Here is a 20,437-nt window from a genome sequence, read left to right on the forward strand (position 1 = left end):
GAGAGAGGAGAAGGAAAAAGAGAGGGAGACTGAGACACACACAAGGATATAGAGAGAGTATGAGTGGAAGAGAAAGAAAGGTAGAGAAAGCTAGATGTGGAGAGAAAGAGAGTAAGAGAGAGTTGGAGGAGAGAGAAAGGAAAATATAGAGATTTACGGAAAGACAGAGGTGGGGGTGAAAGATAGAGAGAGATAGAGAGAGGGAGAGGTAAGGAAGAAAGAAAGCTAGATAGAAAAGCGGAAGGAAAAATAAAAAAGAAAACGGGCGGAAAGGTGAAGAAAGCAAAATAAATTGAGAAGATGGTGAGGGAGAGATAAAACGAAGAAGTTGTTTTGCCAATTTTGTTCATGTGAGAGAGAAAATATTTTTAAAGGTATCTGTACATTTTTACCCACAGCAACAAAATCTTAACAAAGCTATCATACAACTCTGCATATACTTTTATACTTTTATTTCTTCTTGCGTCACAAATCTATCTTCGTAGGTTAAGTGGTGACGATGTGACTACATAAATAGTGAATGAATGGCAATTAATATTGAAATAAACAGCGAATCATCAGTGGGACACTAACCATCGCCTAAAGGGTAACTAGATAATTATAATAAACATTAAACATAATAACACTTAAATTAATCATTCATAAATAATTAGCCATGACTTTTTGCCTTCTACACACAGATGTCATATTTTCTGGAATATAAACAAGAAAATGCATTTTTAGTTTTTAATTTGTATATTCTCTAGTGTAGACACAATTTACCAACATTTGTACTAAGCAAGAAACATTTTCCACATCACACATCATTCTTTCAAAGAGTGAATTAGAACTACTATTCTTCACTCGAAAATATTTCTTCATGTCATAGTTTTATATTGATAACAATGATTCATTGTTATCGAATGCTTAGCAATAATATGTGAACAAAATCAAAAGCGTGATTTATATCTTAGGTTCATTAAACTGTAAACATGTCCGATCCAAAGAAAAGGAAGTAGGTGATTTTTCATAGAATTATATGTCATAGATAAGCATGATATCATATATATTTTCAAGTATTAGTATAGTCCCCTAATATTCTAACAAATGTGATTTTGATTTGATTTTTTTTATATAGCGTCACTTTTCTTCGACTTTTGGCTAATCTCGACGATGAGGATGGTATGATGAAATTAATGAAGAGACATTCACGAAAAACATGTCCAGGCCAGAATTCGAACCCGGGACCCCTGGCGTCGCAGCGCGATGTGCTAACCACTCCGCCACGAAGTCTGGCTAAGAAAAAGTTGTTTCTCGAAATTGACAAGAATGGTTTGTTGACAAATTTTAAAAACCCCAAAATCATGAATTGATTTTAAAACCTTTATGCCTGCCTACACCGTACTAAAAATTCATCACAACCGGACCACATACCAGGTCGCGGGTTCGAATCCCGGCCTGGGCATGGATGTTTGTGAGTGTCCATTCATCAATTTCATCATATCATCACTCATTCTCATCTTCGCAAATTAGCCAAAAGTGGCACAAGAAGCAAAGTAAAATAAATCAAATCAAATTTTGTTCTCACAACGATGTAAAATAGAAGGAATACTCGAGAAAAATTGATTAACATAGATTAACGCAGAATCGAATAAGCTAAATTTTGATGTAACTACTTCTTGTGAAGGTCTACTGCTTATTTTTTAATTGGAGTCCAAACTCGAAAATCTATGATTGTTGTTCCGACAGTAGGTTAGAATTCCAGCTGAGGCACTGTCATCGTCTTTGTCAGATTAACTATTTCAGCAGTTCACAGTTTATAAGCATGATGTACAAATTGAGCTATTAGATTTTGTGGTATCAAGAGATTATAGTTGTACTTATGAAAATAAAAGGTTCCCCTTAGAGCAGTCTAGGCCGACGTATACGTTGTAGAGCCCTGCCGTATGCACACATGTGCTGCAGAGATACTGTAGCGTTGTAAGAGTAGCGAAAAGGATGGATTGAGCTAGTCAGGAGGCTTCGTCGTTCGCGTTTGTGCAGTGGGATACTGTTCGTCATCTGATTCGTGAAAAACAGGAGATTATTCCGTAAACTGGAGAAGATCTCACCCCATTTGCAGTATTTTCTATGCGACTCCCCCACCCCGCTCTGCTGCTTACTATCCTTGAGGTACAGTGTGCAGGCGTGAAGCTCGCACCGCTTGGAAATCTCGCGGGCTTCCACAAGTGCAACCGAAAGGTCATCGCAATCACGTTCAGTGCACACCGTTCACGTTTCCGAGCATAAGAGGTGACGCTTTGTCGAGACACTCATATGTCAACCTCTCTTCCATGCACTGCATTTCGCCTCTGGTGCCTGAAGCCATGGCCAGCTTAATCTCCCTTTGACTTTTGTCGAATGCTGTCCATATGTGCGTGTGATTGTCCCTATCATCTACTTCATCTTTTCACCATGATTCCTCATATTGGCAATTAGCCAAAAGTGGCAGGAACGTGATATAAAATAAACCAAATCATTCATTTTATCGGGAAAAACTTTCAATATCGACGGAGCATCCTGAGGACAATTGGTACCATGATCAAGAAGCTGCGCAAGGAGCCCCCCCCCCCTTCCACGTCTCACACATGCAGTAGCGTAGTCATAGTGATGCTATCAGGTTTGAACTCGCTGTCACACTCAACTGCTCTTCTTGTGAATGTGGGGTCATGAAACTGGCTCCTATGGAAAAGGAACGCATATCGCACCCTTCCGAAATTCCTTAGCACGCCAGTAAGGTATAAATCCTCCTACATTTAATTGATTTAAAAGGGACGAGGAGACATAATTTAGACATATTCATGTCCAGACATTATTAGAATAATTAAATCAAGAAGACTGAGATGGACAATGCATGTGGCAAGAATGGGAGAGGAAACAAATGTTTACAGGGTTCTTGTTGGGAAACCTGATGGTAAGAAACCTGTAGGAAGGCCAAGACGAAGATGGAGGGATAACGTTGAGATGGACCTAAATGAAATGGGTAAGCATGAAAAAGATTTGATTGATCTTGTCCAGGATAGGGACAGATGAAAGGCTTGTGTTGCTGCAGCCATAAACCTTCGGGTTTAAGAAGGCTAGAGAGTTAGTTACATTTAATTGCCATTTCTTATTTTGCATGTTAGCCAGGAGTCTATGGTTCGAATCCCGGCAGGAGCGTTTTTTTGTGAATGTCCCTTCATCAATTTCAGCATATCATCACTCATCCTCATCATCGCAATTAGCCAAAATGGCAGAAAAGCGAAGTGATGTAAACCAAATCAATCAATCAATCTTTTTTGCAGGTTAGATAAGCCTGATGAGGATCCACTCACAAAGGAATCGACGTGGAGCGAAAGAGGCCAGCACTTACTCGACGAAGGAGCCCACAGTGACTGCCAATTTGAATTGAAATATGATGGTGAAACGAAGGTGAGGAGGAACAGATTTGAAAAATATATATTTTGACTATCAACGAGAACGAGAAACAAATAAATCCCCTTTGTTAATTTTTCCTACTTCATTGTGTGCACATGTCGACCAGCAAGAATGAAAGTTGCACATTTTACGTTCAATGATGAAGATGGTTAAAGGGGGGGGGGGATGTGCTTTGTTCAATTTGTTATTATTGTTTGCAATGCCACATCAGTAGAGTCTTCACCAAGGGGGGAATATTGTGAAAAGTAAGCACCGTATGTATTATAATGGAGCATAATAATGCGTAACTTTATGGTACATCTTCGTTCTTCCTGACCTTCTTGCTTCCAAGGGTTATCAGATGTCGAATGGCCGATTAGTTGTATTGAAAGGAAAATAATTATGCATTTTAAAATGTTTTCTTTTATGTTTTGGTAAATAAACAAACCTGGTGTAAAATTGTAATGTAAAACACTGACTTCCTCGAAGTTAACAGCTAAATAATGTCACAAAAATAACACCAATCCCCATCATGAACATTGTGACAAATTAGTTATGGATACCTAATGAAAACTTTCAATGTGTGCGCGTTGAGATAAGCATGTGAATAAAACTGAAAATCTCTTTAATTTTTCGAAAAAAATACACATTATATTGACTATAATTACTAGTTAACTACGCAATTGTGTCTGTCATGATAATCTTCCAAAGCTTGCATTTACATCAAGGACTCTTAGTAATAAATTTCTAATGATTTGAATGTTAATTCGCAAACTTATGAATTTTTATACATTACATATATTTCCAGGTTTTCAAGCTACACACACAATTACTTATTTGGGCCAGTTCTGGCTTTGATGCAATTCTTCGTAAAACAAAAAAGGTCGTAGTGACGGATGTACCCATTGTGTTCTTCCATGCCATGATCCGGTGAGTTCAGAGAATAATTGTGCACGTTAAATAGCATTTCATTTTACTTCAGGAATATATCAGATTCTCTAACTTTCCAGTTATTTATATATACACAGGCAGGCACGTAGCACGTATTGTTAAAAACAGTAATAAAGATATAACCACATTAAAAACTGCATTACATCGAAAAGAGTTTAGTGTACAATAGAGGAACCAGGTTAAATTTTTATATCCACAACTTCCAAAACTTATAGTTTCTTTTTTTTGTGAGAGGTCACAGATTATAAACTTTATGAGTAAAATTTACCACCAACTGTTAAAGCCTTGTTGAAGCAATTGTGTAAATGTTAATAACAAAATACAATAACTATGATTTCCAGTACATTAACTGTACAAAATATAAGAAAAATAATGGACAACAATTGTGTTAGATATTCATTGATACGGTGGATCGAGTAGCAAAATCTCTCCATTTATGTAATAATAACAATACATTTGGATTGTAATTGGTATACTTTTAATAACTTATAATAGCTATTATTGTAAAAAAGGTAAAGTGTTCCCCTGTGCATAGCACCACGCCATGAAGGCGTATAGGGGGGTGTGGGGGTAACGCCCCACACTTTCTTGATCCGGTCGTGAGTGGGGGTGATGTGATCAGCATCACGCCCCTGACCGCCTTTACACCCCAGGGTTTCCCCCAGGTACCCATGTTATTCGACGCTGGGTGGGCGCCGGGGCCGCTTCCACCGTTAGAAAAGTTCCCGGATTTGAACCGGCCGGGGATCGAACCCGGGACCTTGAGCATGGTAGTCAGACGCGTTACCGTCTGAGCCACCGCGCCACCGTCTGAGCTATTATTGTAAAATAACAATAATTATTATTGTCATTATTATTTGTACTAATCAAGTTTTATGTATGGCCTGACCCCTCTTTAGAAATATTTCTGGGGACTCAAGTGCTGATAAGGGATGAGACCCCCGAAATAAAATTCTGGCTACGGGCCTGTACACAAGGTGATTCGGTAAAAGCATGCACGAAGGAAATAGGTGATTGTATTCACTTACATGTTACAAAGGTATTTTTTTCCCCGGCCTATTCTGGGATCCAGAACGGGTCGGTTATACACTCAGTTTTGAACTACCTATTATTATTTTTATCTGAATTCTAATTGTAAATTGGAATTAGAGATTATGAGTTAAGTATATTAGTTCAGTTTTGTTTCAGTTCTGGAAATTGTTTGGTTAGGTTTATTGATGATTATTAGAAAATGAGAAATTGAAAATTATTGTTCCGTTTAACGGATAAGACATTATAATTGGAATTAGAGTATCCTGTACCGTAAATGGTTGCAAGTAAGAGTGATATGTATTGGATATATGAAATTAAGTAAAACAAAGTGAAACTAGAATACAATTATTTAAGAGGAGAGATAGGATTTATTTGCAGTTTTGCTGGGAACCAGCAGTGCTTAGCATACCGGTAGGGCCTCGGCACGGAAAGGTGTATTTCCGGAAGTAAGAAACAGGAAGGGTTTCCGTGCGAATGTCTGGAATTATATATAATTATATAATATATATAATTATATATAATTATATATATATATATATATATATATATATATGTAATGTGGTGTGTGTGTATAGCTATATAAAATGATTACGAACAACCTTTTCAAGCATATGAACACACTATTCACACCATTCATTACTTCCTTGTTCTTCATAGGTTTATATATACGGGCGAATTAAGGTTAGAAAATGTTTACCATGCGGTGCGATTGTATGAGACAGCTGTGAAGTATTCGGTCGTCGATCTGAAGAACAAATGCGTGGAAGGAATATGTAGAACTTTCACCCGGGATACGACGTGGCTGATCCTTCAATGTGGGTACAAATACAAAGACAAGAGAATCCTGGAGCTTGCCACATATGTAAGTCCTGCTTTAGCATTAAGCAACTAAATAAGTTAAGATATTCAGAGAGACGACTGGAAGGGATCACAATCGGTGACGCTCATATTGACTAAACTTGTAATTAGCCAGAACATACATGCAATCTTGAGCCTTCCGTTTGCTGATATGGTCAGAGATAAACAACTGGCCAGTTCATTTATGCTCGCATGTACATACAGCAAATACATTCATAATCGATAAATCTGAAATCAATTACGCCGATCTTCACAGCGCGCTACAATATCGGGGGTTCGGGATTGAATCCCGGCATAGGCATCGGTGTCCTTTGTGAATATCTCTTCATCAATTTAATCCGATCATACCTCATCCTCATCTTCGCGATTAGCCAAAATTAGCAGAAGAGCGAAGTAAAATAATCCAAATCAATTAATGAAATCAATTATAGTTTCACTGGAAACAATATTTAAAAAAAAAAATAAATGCACTTACCTACTCTTTCCACAACCTTGGCTGCAGATCTAACGAAACTTAACAACTAACTCACAAGCAGGGTTCTAAATCCTGCGGAGGGACAGGGGGAATTTCCCCCCACAAATAAATCCTGCGGGGAGAGTTTTTGTTGTAACAACATAACATATGCAATTAGTTTTTACTTCAGGTATACTTTAGTAAGGATAATACCAAAAACACTCACCGTGTGGTTGTGAGTGTTGAACGATTCCTCTCTCTCTCTCTCTTTTTCAAGAGATCATTAACAAATCTACACCAACAACAATATATGCACAGTAAAAGTCAATATTTGTATTGCGAGAATGTAAAATATAACTATGATATTCAATTTATTTTTTATATTAATAGAAAGTAAAACTAAACAAGAACTTATTCATAACAAAACTATTTCAACTATTTTTGTAATGCATTGATATCTTTAACCAGCTGATACATAAAAAAATATCAAATTAATTCCTTTATATGTATTTATAAATATTTAGTAATTTACTTTCATATTTAATAACATTATAAATATTTATTACATAATTTTCAAATATATGTAATTATGTATATATATTTATCACTAATCTTAAATGATTTCGCACCCTGCTGACAAGAGCAAGGAAACTTCAAGATAGATGGAATTGCTGGCATCAAATCGCATTTTCTAAGCTTTCGATTACTATTGGTTTCTCGGCTAACCATGGTTTTGCTAGATCTGTCAATACAAGTCAATAAAAGTTATGATAATGAACACAGTAATACTATATAAAGATACAAAGTTGACATGACATCTTCACGGTTGGTACTAACTTCTGTTAATTTAACAGAACATGCATTGAGCAAATAAAATAATTCAGAGGAAGTTTCCTGCGTTCTTTCACCGTGTCTTTACCGTATAACAAGAGTTGTCCGGGCCTTCCGATGGCATAGTGATAACGTCGTCATCTTGTAATCAAAGTGTCCCGGGATCGATATCCGATGGAGGAACATAGGGGTTCTGATCTCACTTTAAACTGTAGGTCCAGTTCCAATTAGCCTAGCTGTGCATAAACGTTGACTCAAACTCAAAGCAAGAATTGTGAGTGTTTTTGTAGAAGGTAATAAGTTCTGTGAATTTGCCACACTGCGACCACGGATTTTCTCAATCCCTCGTTGATGGTCTCTTTGATCAACTGTGACCTTATTTCTGTGGAGACCTCTCGAGTACCCACCCTGCAAGGACAAACTAGCTAACTAACTCTCTAGCATTCTTAAACCAGAAGGTTTATGGCTGCAACAACACAAGCCTTCCATCTAACCGTATCCCGGGCAAGATCAATACAATCTTTTCCATCCTTACCGATTTCCTTTAGGTCCATCTCAACGTTATCCCTCCATCTTCGTCTTGATCTTACTACAGGTCTCTTACCATCAGATTTCCCAACAATAATCCGGTAAACTCTTTTTTTCTCCCCCATTCGTGCCACATGGACTGCCCACCTAAATCTTCTTGATTTAATTATTCTAATAATATCTGGACTGAACGCACAATGATGCTGAATTGAATTGACAAGGAAAACTAAATAGTTATCTTAGATAGCATACAGGATGAAGGCATTCTTGCCACAGATTGAAATGCTGACTTTTACTTGTTCAGAAATTCCCAGCTCTTTTAGTTCTAGTTTGTCGCTATGCGAGAGGTCAATGATTCAAATATGAACGATTGACATGTCTTACAGGAACTGAAGTACAATTGCACCGAAGTACTGCGCTTTAAAGGCAAGGAAGACGTAGATCTTGGAGTCTGGGAGTACGTTCTGGACCAGGAGTACCTGAAGATTAAGTCAGAGTTCGAACTGTATATCGCTGTTGTCATGTGGACAGAGAAAGAGTGCCAGAAGAGGAAACTCGAAACGAGCAAGGCTAACAGGAGGCTGGTCATACTGCCGCTACTAAAGAAGCTTCGACTGCTGACGCTCACACAAGAAGAATTCAACAGAGGGCCTGGGATATCGGGGCTTCTGACTTCAGAGGAGGTGGTGGCTGTGATCTGCAACATCGTGAAACCTGGCAGCTCTCCCGTTCCGGACACTTTGTGCAGCTCCACGAAGATGAGGAACTATTTTCCCGAACTGAAGGAGTTGCAGTACGACAACTTGGTCGAACTATACCCTGGAGGAGGTCCGCACCATCAGTCCCGAGACGACACCCGCGTGGTGCAAGAACATTTCACGGTCACCCACGCCGGTGTCCTCGAGGGCGTAGGCATTCCCTCGCAGTCTGTGAACAGAGATGCACTCCGTAGGCTGTATCCCAACGTAGATCCCAGTGGATACGAGGAGAAGATGGAGATTTCGATCTTCAAGAATAACGTCAAGGCGGACTCTTGGATTTGTTCGCAGAGAGTCCAGTGGGATGACGTCATGGGGTTTCGAATCGTTCCTCCTCTTTTGGTAGCAGTGACTGATGTCATCACCGTAGTAGTTAAGCTTTTCAGGATCGGTTGGTACGCCTTGTCAAAGCCGAAGAAAGACACATTCAACATTTTCGACACTAACACGTACAACGGGTATTGTTTCGTTTTTGGATTCGCTTCTAATATCCCAGAGACAGAGAAAAAAATGCAGTAAATGTTACCTTTTCAATCACATAAATGTTAATTTTGCTTGTATAGAGACACCTCTTTTCATCTTGCAATATAAAAAATATATGTTCCTTAACATACTGAACCGTATGAATAAATGTCTTCAATAACTACTCCGGAAATAGCTCTTGTCATTTGTTTTTAATTTTCTTACCTTACACAGCTTTTCTTCCATTTTTGGCTGATCATGATGATGAGAATATATGAGAGGTACATGAAATCGATGAAGTGCGTTCACACAGGAACAAATTGCCTACATCGGAAATCGAATATTGAACATTCGATGGTGAGCTCCTGACAAAAATTTTGTTGAAGTTTAAGTCCACCTCAGATAGGCTAATCGGTACTGGACCTACAGTGTAAAGTGGAATCCGAACCACCATAGTGCCACAACTACGCTTTCATGTAAGCCTGCGAGATCGTGAGTGAATCACTTGATGTACCCCGTCATTGAGGCGACATCTGTTTTATTTGATGACGTTGCTTTTTCTTCGGTGACGTCATCCTTCGAGCAATTTGGTGATGTTCGCTAGTCCTGTTCTTCCTTACTCTATTTTAATACTGCGTACATAAGCTTTTCCACGCTTTATTTCGTGCTTCCAAGACGATTTTTGTCAACTCCAAAACAAGTACAAAAAGAAAATTAATCCTCAACCACGGTTGGGTATTTACGAGAAATATTAGTAGGGTGGAATTACGTAGGATATGACCCGGAAGTAATTACTAAAGAAATTATCTTTGGAGGTGTTGTTCATCTACTTCAGGGCAACTTACAGCCAGTATGCTAAAACCGTACGCCTTGGGCAAATCTAGATATCTAAGGAACAATAATAGAGACTAAATAGGCTTTGGCATGAATATTATAAAGAACACAAAGCTTTATCAAAAGGTTGTTCCTCACTCGTGAATTGTAGCAGTAGCTGGAATGTGTTACATTTCAATGTAGAAGGTATAATAGAGTGTAAAGCCCGAATTGTAAAAGTACAGGGTGGCGCATAAGTCAGTTGACCCATAGAACTAATGACGGAATTAGGATACAATAATCGTAATAATTCACAGATAGTGATATTTCGTGATCACAGATAGGTTGGGGTTGCCTTGCAATTTCTCTTTGTAAGGAGTGCTTTACGATATGGTGTACAACTGACAAACAAACGTATCGTGATTGTGACTGTTTTGGGGAACTGAATTTTACGCCAGCTTGTATTAAAGTGAAAAGATGTAGTAGAAATTTATGTCCTGACACGTTGTAACACGAATGCTTTGAATTGTTTGAAGTCTATGTGGAAATATAAATGTCTATGAGCATAGGCCTAACGTGCGGGCACAGGGGAAACCCCCCCCCCCCCAAGTGTTTAGGTTTATGAAAATGTACACGTAATGGAACTTTTTGTTAACCTTCTGAAACCTGAGAGAGTAAAGAACAAAATTGACATTATTTTGCAAATGTAACCGTTATTTATCAAAATAGTTCTGGATGATATTTTTATGGGCTTGAAAACTTTTTCATTCTCCCCCATCCCCTCTCCCAGGTTAAGCTCCAAGTTAGATTCTGCTCCCCAAATTTAGGTTCCAAGCTACACCTATGTCTATGAAAGATACATAAAAGAACATGAGAATATTGTGATGAGGCACTGAACTATTACCTAGAGACAGTGTAAAGATCCGTGCTTCTCAGAAATCTTAAATAATTTGTTAAACATTGTCATCTCTTCCCAACACGGACGTTAAGGTGTGGGAAAGAAGAAAAATTTGACGACATTAAAAACAGCGCATTCCATGAGAATGTGCCGAACATTTAAAATAACATTAAATACACTGCAGAGTTGAGGATCCAACTTTTGCAGATGAGAACTATGGGTGAGACGGCAATGTCCAATGAGAAGCCGACTTAGTATTGTCCCTTCTCTGCAGGAGAACGTCATGCACCAATGATGGGATCCACAGTGGTTCGGATCCCACTTTAAACTGTAGGTCCAGTCCAGATTAACCTTACTGTGTATAAAATGGACTTAAAATACCAACTCAATCAATCAACCTATCCTGCCAAATCTCAAGGAGGAAGTAACGAAACACAATCTGAAGGTCCCTGGCCTATATAGGGTGACCTATAATTAGATGTATTCCCTGAAAGGGGTTAAAGTAGAAGCAATTTGCAATAAATTTGACCATATGATACCCCGTCCGAAAATTAGTAGTTTTCGAGATAATCGAATTTCTATTGTTCTCTTTTTAAATGACAATTTTCCACATAAAAATACGAATTGAGAAAAAACAGCTCATTGTATGGCACATATTTCAGTGTTTTCTGAAAACTAACAAATAAGTGGTTGGTTGGAAAAAAGTTTGTCCCAAATAACAATGACATGTAAGTAACGGGTGGGTCTAAACTTACAAGTGGTGATAGAAAAACGCACTCTTAGTTTACTTGGCAACTTATTAATAACAAAAATGGTGTGACACGAAGTGTATAAATTAGTTAAATTACTTCCTTGTGTCATCTGCTATCCAACAAGGTACAAATGTTGCTAAAATTTACATTTGTGTACAAGAAATAATACTTCATTCTTCATGTGAATGGAATCAATGAACAATACAATTAAAGAACATTATACGTCTTGCTCAAAGTGGGTACCTCCGTTACGAATGCAGGCACGCAGAAGGACGCTCAGCGAAAAATTCACTGACCTATAGGGTGTCCGGAAGCGAGTGGTTCCAGACTCGGGAGCACACTGAAGGAATTAGAATAAATGGGAACTTTCTGCAAAGTGTGAACTTGACCAAAGTACATCGCCTTTAGTATTGCATAATGTTCTGCCGTGTAGATAGAACAAGGAGAAACTAAAGTAAAGCTGTGACTGTGCGAGTTGACAACAAGGCACAACCCATTGATTCAACCGATATGGACCCATCTATATAAAACCACCAATAATAATAATAATAATAATAATAATAAAAAAAAACATAGGTGTGTCTGCCTTTGGGAGAGAAGTTAGAGAAGGGTCATGGAGGAAATTCATACGAATGTCAGGAGAGACTGAAAAAGCGGAGGGTTCCAAGGACATCACTATCAACACCAAGTACTGAGGATTTCGTCTGCATGAACACAGAGTGGCCTTGTGGCACGAGGATGAAGACGTTACACAGTCAACTTTCTCTCGTCAGAGACTGTGGTGATATAGATGGGATGGCATCGAGCGCAAGTGGTGGCAACAATGAAGAATAAGTTGCCTTTGTAAAGATGACGTAGACTCGATACCTCCATAAACAAGTAGACGAATGGGCCGATGCGAAATACACTGGAACACAGATGCATACCAGCATGATGAACAACGTTGAGGGTGCGAAGTTGGGAAGGACAAGAAGAGGAATGCACAACGTAGCGTTCGTTCTACCCTGTAGAACGGGAGATCGAACCAATGGGGGTGTAGCCCCCAACAGGGGCCAGATACGAGGTAACTGACCTAACTTAAGTAAATGACATAACAGTTGTTTTATCCCAACCCTTCTGACTGAGAAAGGCAGATAGAGGAATAATGATAACTCACCCTGTTCGCTATCGTGCAGAACCTCTCTCTTCATTTTCACTTATTAGCGATCATCTACCAAATAGCCCCTCCTCGTTTCGTCACTCACCTTTCCCCAAGGTAACCGTCTCGCCGCTTCCTGTGGCAAAACGTCTTTCTCAACAAAATCCAACTACAGGTCTGGGCAAATTAGAAAAACTTTGTGCAAGATTATACACGATATCGAGCTGGGATGTTACGATAACACATCCACAATCGAATTTCGAACCAATGAGAGATCAATAAAGTCGAATGAGAACAATGCGGTCATCATCCCAAGATGTGTGACTTAACACGTAGAGAAGGTTCACAACTCTTAGACAAGATTACTTCCGCTGGCAGAGATGAGATTGCCAGGGAACGAAAGACATTTGCTTGGATCACAATATTGGAGAAGTACTTACTAACCACGATGAAGTGTTTTCGAATGGATTCACGGCGGCCGTGGCGAAGTGGTTAGCACATCGCGCAGGGATCCCAGGTTCGAATCCCAGCCTGGGCATGGATGTTTGAGAGTGTTCATTCATCAATTTCATCATATCATTACTCATCCCCATCTTCGCAAATTAGCCAAAAGTTGCACAAAAAGCGTAGTAGAATAAAGCAAATCAATCAAAAACGGTTGGACAAGTGTCAAGCTCGAAGGAGCAGCAGAATGGCCATTCACATCCACTACTCACATGAAACATGTCCATACCATGATTCTATCCCACGAGTAACTAACGATGAACTGGCAAACCATATGCACATTAATCCTCTATATTGTGATTCAAGCCTTCGGTAGATATCAGTTCTTCATACACCTTCAGACCACAAAAGAGATATTACTGATCGCTGTTCTTCTTTGGTACAAATGGAGGATGCGGCCATTTTTACCCTGTGAAACAATAAGACAAGATAAAATTGTTTTGAAGGTCAAATGTACACTAAACACATGTCGAATACACACTCCATTGACATGCCCGCGCAGAGAGCAGCGTAGTCAACCCAAAGAAAATTACAGCAAAGTGCAGATACTTATTGACCGACCCTCGTATGTAGAATGATTTCCCCAAGTTACCATCTTTTTGTCATTTTGGATTTGAGTTAGCCTAACATTGGGCAACATTCCTGGAATGAATATTTTCTTTAGTATTTAATTCCGGGTTGGAGCAAAAGTTTAGCTAATTCCACTCTATACGTAAAAGATCGTAAAATACGTATAAATTTACAACAGATTTTAAGGAGCCACCTTAGAAACTATAGCAATCTAAACACATTGTTATCAGTCTAATTTGAGTTGATTTAATTTATTTTTTGGTCATCACATCATGTTACGCAAATTGTGCAATGATTCTGAACAGGCCACAGGACACACACAAAAGAATAGTGCTGTTTCAAAAGTTAATAAAAAAATATTTCTCGCGTTACACGGGCACAGCATACACCATCAGCAGCGGAAACTGTCCACGTTTCTTATGCGTTAATTACGATCCTTCAATGCATGCACCCTGGGTAACACGACACACATCCACACGGTAATCAAACTCATCACATACTCGGTGATCATAGATCTCTCCCACTTGATATCTCAACGGAGCTAAGGCATCGAATCTGCTTTCCCACCTTGTGGCACTCAATGGTTTTAAAGTGAGACTACTCATATCTTCCTTCAAAACGGTGGGTTGGCATATATTAACTTCCAAGTTATGTAATATAATATAATATTATGACTTTCAAGTTTTCAATAGGCTTATTTTTCTTATTCGCTTCAAATTTTGCCGCTCTGGGCGGTGGCACGGTTCGCCCCCACCCCTTCCGCCGGCCCTGGGCCATGGGCAATGGTGATACGTAAACAGTACCTAAATAGCCAGCCCCCGTGGCGAAGTGGTTAGCACATTGCGCTACGACTCCAGGGGTACCGGATTCAACTCCCGGCCTAGGCATGGAGTGTCCGGTCATCAATTTCATGATATCATCACTCATCTCCATCTTCGCAAATTAGTCAAAAAGTGGCACAAAAAGCGAAATAAAATAAAGCAAATCAATCAATCAATCAATCAACTACCTTAAATAAGTGCCCTAAACGATGAAATCAAATGGTTTAAGATCCGGTGAACGGGGTGGCAGGGCACATCCGATTCATCGCTGTGGAAGAACACCATTGAGAAGCGCTCATACGTTCCTGTGAAAATTGGGAGAGCGGAGGAACTCCGTCCAGTTTTAGAATGTAATAATCATAATTAGTACTCAGTCGGGGCACCTTGCTCGAAGTTCCTGTAGTATCTGTCTTGGAGGGACTTAATTGTCATCAGACACACGAGGTCGCCCAGAACACTTGCCTTTACACAAGTCTCCAGTTTCCATAAACTGTCGTTGCCACCTGATTATGTTATTCTCGTGTGGTGCGTCTTTTTTAAACTGTGCACTGAACTCACGCTGCACTGTAATCACAGATCTGGACACATCAAAACGGAGCACACAGAAAGCTTTCTTCTTTTGTGCCACCATCTTGGAAAGTGATCCCTTAGCCTCTCAGAAAGCATGAGAATGGAACTGTTGGTAGCGTATGAGAAACTTGGACAGTTGTCGATGCTGAAGGCGTATGTTGTGCCCGTGTAAGGTGAGAAATAAATTTGTTATAAACTTTTGAAACCGCGCCATTCTTTTGTGTATGCCCTGATGTAGTTAAACTTTTAAATGCAGTATACATTATTTGTGTATGGTTGCATTTACGAATTATTTAACCACCTGGTGCAGTTTGCAGAGAGAGGATGCAGACTATGCTTAAAATTCTGCTTCGTATATTGCGCTACATTGTCATAGAGATCTGACTTCGAATGACATCGCAAGGAAAGCGTCACTGTCCTAGAACTATTTAGTTGGTGAGAGGCAGTACGTTTAGGAGACGCAGTAAGCATTTCCTTACGCCAAGTAATTTACTAATAAAACATATACCGAGCAAATTACCTGGTCAATCCTGTCCTCAACACACACGCAACCAAGCTGTGAACTACAGCCGTTATGATGGTCCATAACCATACAGTATACAGTTAAATTTAACAAGGCGTTCATATTGCACGTACAGTCACGAGGGAAAGTACGTTGTATCCAGCCACAGGAATATAATTTTCTCTGATCTCAAGCTTCGAGCTTATAAACTATTCATAAGCAAAGAAACTTACTCACACGAACAACTATTCTGCACAATTAGGCCCTCTTAAGACGGACGCATTTTCTTTCACATTTTTGCTAGCATAAATGCTTCCAAAACATATAGCATACAGTAAGTACTTCACACGGAAGCATTTCATGTAACATTTCGGTTAGCTTTTGCGATTAAAATGTACTGTATACATAATACAGCACGAAAGGAACGTCGAGTTACACTATCTATTGCGAGTGCGCGGTGTTCACAATTGAAACAACTAAAATATTCGTCCATGCGTGTACTGTGTACGTTATAAAGTATGTATTTAAGCAGTGCCATTGCTTTTGTACCTACAACCATTTAATAGGAATCCTTATTCCTCTCGGTTGAATAGTTATCGACTTTTAAAAACGTGAAGTGATACGTTGTTTACACTCGGCCGCCATTGCAACTGCACTCGTGACCTAGAGGTCGCTTCTGATTGGTTACGCTACGAAAAATGCTACTGACCGAGCCTATCCTTGAGAAATGTCGTGAAATACGCCATGGCATCTGAAATGCCAAAATATTTTTCAGATTACACGGTAATATTTTAGTTCATGGCATAAATGTTACGAAAAATCCTAAGGTAAATACTTTCGTCTAAAGCGGGCCTTAGAATATATTTGCACGTGCAGCCTACTTTTGCTTCTGACCGTACATAAAACATTAAATTATCAATTACGATGTATGGTAGCTGCTTTGCATGAAGGAAACAATAAACCAGTACAAGAAATTGGAAACGGCCAGGATATAAACACTCTCCAAGAGTACCACAGTCTTCGAATCTTCGTCTCGCACCTGCTGACAACTTTAAAAAGACAGTCGCCGTTGGTTTTCCCGAACTTCAAACGGATTTAGGTCAGAGATTCGCAGCTGAGGACAAAGGCTGGCGTTGATAAGATGCCCTGGTTGCCAACAATGGCCTATGACGTGGACAAATGTAACTGCAAGTTCACCTGAATGCCAAGGACAGGGGAGATTTAGTGGTCAGATAGTAGAATTCATTGTCCGGAACTCCGTCGGCTCCTGCCAAAATCCTATCAGAGGTCTCGGTGCAACAACATCTTAAATCAGGCCTCGGGGTTGGAGCAATGCCTGAGCCTACAATGGACTCTTATTTGCGTGCATGTAATTCTCTTATTTAGAACAATATCACACATGTGCGCGCATATGGAACAAGGAGCAACTCCCCAGAAAGCGTGTGTTGAGCAAAAATTACATCTTTCATACATGCAACTTTATTTCAGTGGCAATACATGGCATGTAAAGCACTACTGGTTCAAATTATTCACGCGAACGGTAGATTCAAATTCAACCAATTCTTTGCATGTCCCTTTTTGGGTGGAAATTGCCTGTACCCTCCCCTCTCTCTGTATGTATGTGTGTAATGTGTGTGCACCGTCTCATTGAAAAGCATTAAGTGGCATAATTATTTCTCAAGGAGAGTACTTTTGCGTTTCACAAGATGTCGCTGTGGCTTATTGCGAGCAGAATGTTTTAGCAAAACATTTTTGTTGATGATAAAACAGTATATACTCAATTAAAAAATGTACGTCCTGATATATTATAGCGCAATCATTGACATGAATTCTTACCAATTATCTTTTTAGAATTTTCAATGCGAGTATTAGGCATTATGTATATAATTTGTATTATTTAGGTTTTATTTATTGTCTTTTCCTTATACACAATTATTACCTATCTAATACAATTAATCACGTTGCACTGTGTTATGTAAGCAATTATTATGGATTATATAATGTACGTATAGTCAGAGAAAAAATGCATTATGGTCAAAATAATTTATTGAACTTCCATGGAATACCGTAAAAATCAGTGTAACTTGGTTGTCCGTGCAAGCGTGAGGCTTTGGTTATTAAAAAGTTAGGTTCAAATTAATCCGGGAGCAACTTCTCATTCATTGATTGATGAAATGCCATTATGCTACATTATGCTAATACCTTGACAAGTATTCACGTTGTTCTGTTATCTATCAAGATTCAAATTTAATATGCGGCACAGACTATAAAATACAATTGCAAACACGCGTCGTACTAGTCACACATTACGTTTACCAATATATTACATACCGCACCGAGTCGGCATTGAAAGGAATCAATGGAAAAATATTAATAGTTTTTAACTCTAGATACCACTTTTAGTAAACACTAACCAAATGAAATGAACTTAAGATCGAGGAAAATTACATAATTGTACTTAACGAATATCACGTTACACTGTGAGGTGTACAACTTGTATAATCACTATGTGACGTCATATAGTATGAAGAAAGTGGCTCCCATCATTATCTTTATACCAAATAATAAACCAAAAGTGAAATCATGTTAACGTTATCTAAAATCTGATTTCAGAATTTGAAATATCTGAATTAACATACTATTTAATCTGCAGTATTTCTAGGTCTACCTGTATTGTTTGGGAATGAGAAGAGGGTTAAAGGTGTCTGTATAATCCGAGTAAGTGAAAATTGTTGCGTGTTTTGGTTAAAATTATAACTTGTAGTAACTGAGTTACAGTTATTTGATTCGAAAAGTAATTGGACTTAGAGTTACTCATTTCAGAAAGTACTTAGTTTCAGTTACTGGTACTTGAAAAATAACTGTAAGTTACTTTTACAGTAACTTTCTGCTCGAAACGTCTTGCAAACAAATTACACACAATCAGTGATCTTTAATAATAATAATAAAAATAATAATAAATAAACAAAATAAGACTAACATGGACTTTATTTATGTTACTGGGGCATAATGTAAGTTGTCATATACAGGTATTTTATTATTGCAACAAATAAAAAAGTGATGGAGCCAGCTTTGTTGAATGGTATTAACTCGAAAAGTTGTTTGTGTGCCAGCCACGCTGCTTACATTTGGTGACATCAATTCCACTTACTTCTGTTTCATTCTCTTCCATTCCAAGCTCAAAACGATCCATTCCCTCGACTCTAACTTCCTTCTGGCTCGACTACCACGTTTCAAATGAATGTAGTAATTCGCTCAAAACACTTAAATTTTCGCGCGCAATTAGAAATGAAGAATTGAAATAAAATGTGAATATTCTAAATTTTGCATGCAATGAAGTCTATGCTCTGTCCCGGAGCAAGGTCGCATATAGTGGCAGAGCAAGGGGGGGGGGTATCGAGTGGGCAGAGCGAAGCAGTACACGCTGCTGCGAAAACTGGTAACTGCAGTCGCTTCTCCCCCTCCACGCAATCCCAATCCCTCTCACGTGTTCATTGGTGGAGCCGTCTCGCGCCACAACTTGCGCAGAGACTTGTTTATGTTTGCTAGCTCCAGAGATACCCGGGATAGAGTATAGTTTCCTTGCCTAAGGCGATGCCACGATAATTCTTTCACCTAAGCATCCAGAGAGGGACACACAGCCTAATTGGAAACAGAATTACCAAATTGAGGTCTTCCCCCACGTTACAAATTTTCGAGTTAAAGTGTTGTAAAATAACTGTAAAATCAAGTATTGATAATGTTATTTCTATTATAAAAAATGAACTCTGTTGCACTTACATGTACTTACTTTTAAAGCTAGCTACTTTCAGTTAGAATTCCTCAAAAAGGTAACTTTAACTTGTAACTAGTTACTTCCAATAACATGCATGAACGTACAATGAACTACTTACTTTTATTTATTTTTAGGCTTGGCTACCGTTTCACTCATAGCCAGTGTGGAATATTAAAAAAATAATCCAGTGGAGAAAGGGTAGAGATCTTTGGGAGCATAGGAATTTTATATACAGTATACTCTTTTTGTTAAGAAATATGCAACTAAATTCATTGATTTGTGGCTTTTCTGCCACTTTTGGCTAATCGCGAAGATGGGTGATGATATCATGAAATTGATGAAGGGACACACTCAGAAGCACACCCATAACCAAGTCGGGATTGGAACCCGGAACCACTGCTTCGTAGCGCGCTGTGCTAACCACTCCGTTACGGGGGCCGGATGAATACGCAACTACAAGGGAGGGAAATTTACCCAATCACCCTGCGTTATAGCTCCTGACTAGTTAGGTGTTGAAAATATTACCACTTTCCTAGTCATACCCTCTTGAGTGCTGCAGGAAGAGGATTTCTCTCTAGCGCCAAATAGTTCGTACGGACGACGCTAGATAGCGTACGGAATCCAGAGCTTCTTCCCTGCAAAACGTGCAGCAGTATTCACTCGAAGCCCAGCAATACACGTATAACCGTAATTTGTCTGCGATAGGGTGCCCTCAAATATGGATCGTGAAGTTAAGACGAAGTGAATTTGAAACTTAAATCTGAAGTGAACATTGTCAATAAATCCATGTTAAAATGTAGTTTAGT

At 38.9% G+C, this 20,437-nt stretch overlaps 1 protein-coding gene across 1 annotated transcript; it reads left to right on the top strand.

Annotated features, from left to right (window-relative positions):
• Positions 1-918: 918 nt before the first annotated feature.
• LOC145991293 (BTB/POZ domain-containing protein 2-like) lies at positions 919-9,471 on the top strand. The gene is made up of 5 exons (XM_083127285.1): positions 919-994; positions 3,303-3,429; positions 4,223-4,344; positions 6,055-6,259; positions 8,455-9,471. The coding sequence occupies exons 1-5, from the start codon at positions 972-974 to the stop codon at positions 9,343-9,345; spliced, it is 1,368 nt and encodes a 455-aa protein (XP_082983411.1). The 5' UTR covers positions 919-971; the 3' UTR covers positions 9,346-9,471.
• The last annotated feature ends 10,966 nt before the right edge of the window (positions 9,472-20,437 follow it).

This window comes from Lepisma saccharinum, chromosome 1 (assembly GCF_977018435.1).
Source record: "Lepisma saccharinum chromosome 1, izLepSacc3.1, whole genome shotgun sequence".
Taxonomy (NCBI): Eukaryota; Metazoa; Arthropoda; class Insecta; order Zygentoma; family Lepismatidae; genus Lepisma; species Lepisma saccharinum.

Bases quoted from the DNA above. Each gene is read 5' to 3' on its own strand.
- LOC145991293 (XM_083127285.1), top strand. From the start codon at position 972: ATGTCCGATCCAAAGAAAAGGAA. The intron at 995-3,302 runs GTAGGTGATTTT...TCTTTTTTGCAG, and splicing joins TCCGATCCAAAGAAAAGGAA to GTTAGATAAGCCTGATGAGG. The intron at 4,345-6,054 runs GTGAGTTCAGAG...TGTTCTTCATAG, and splicing joins TTCTTCCATGCCATGATCCG to GTTTATATATACGGGCGAAT.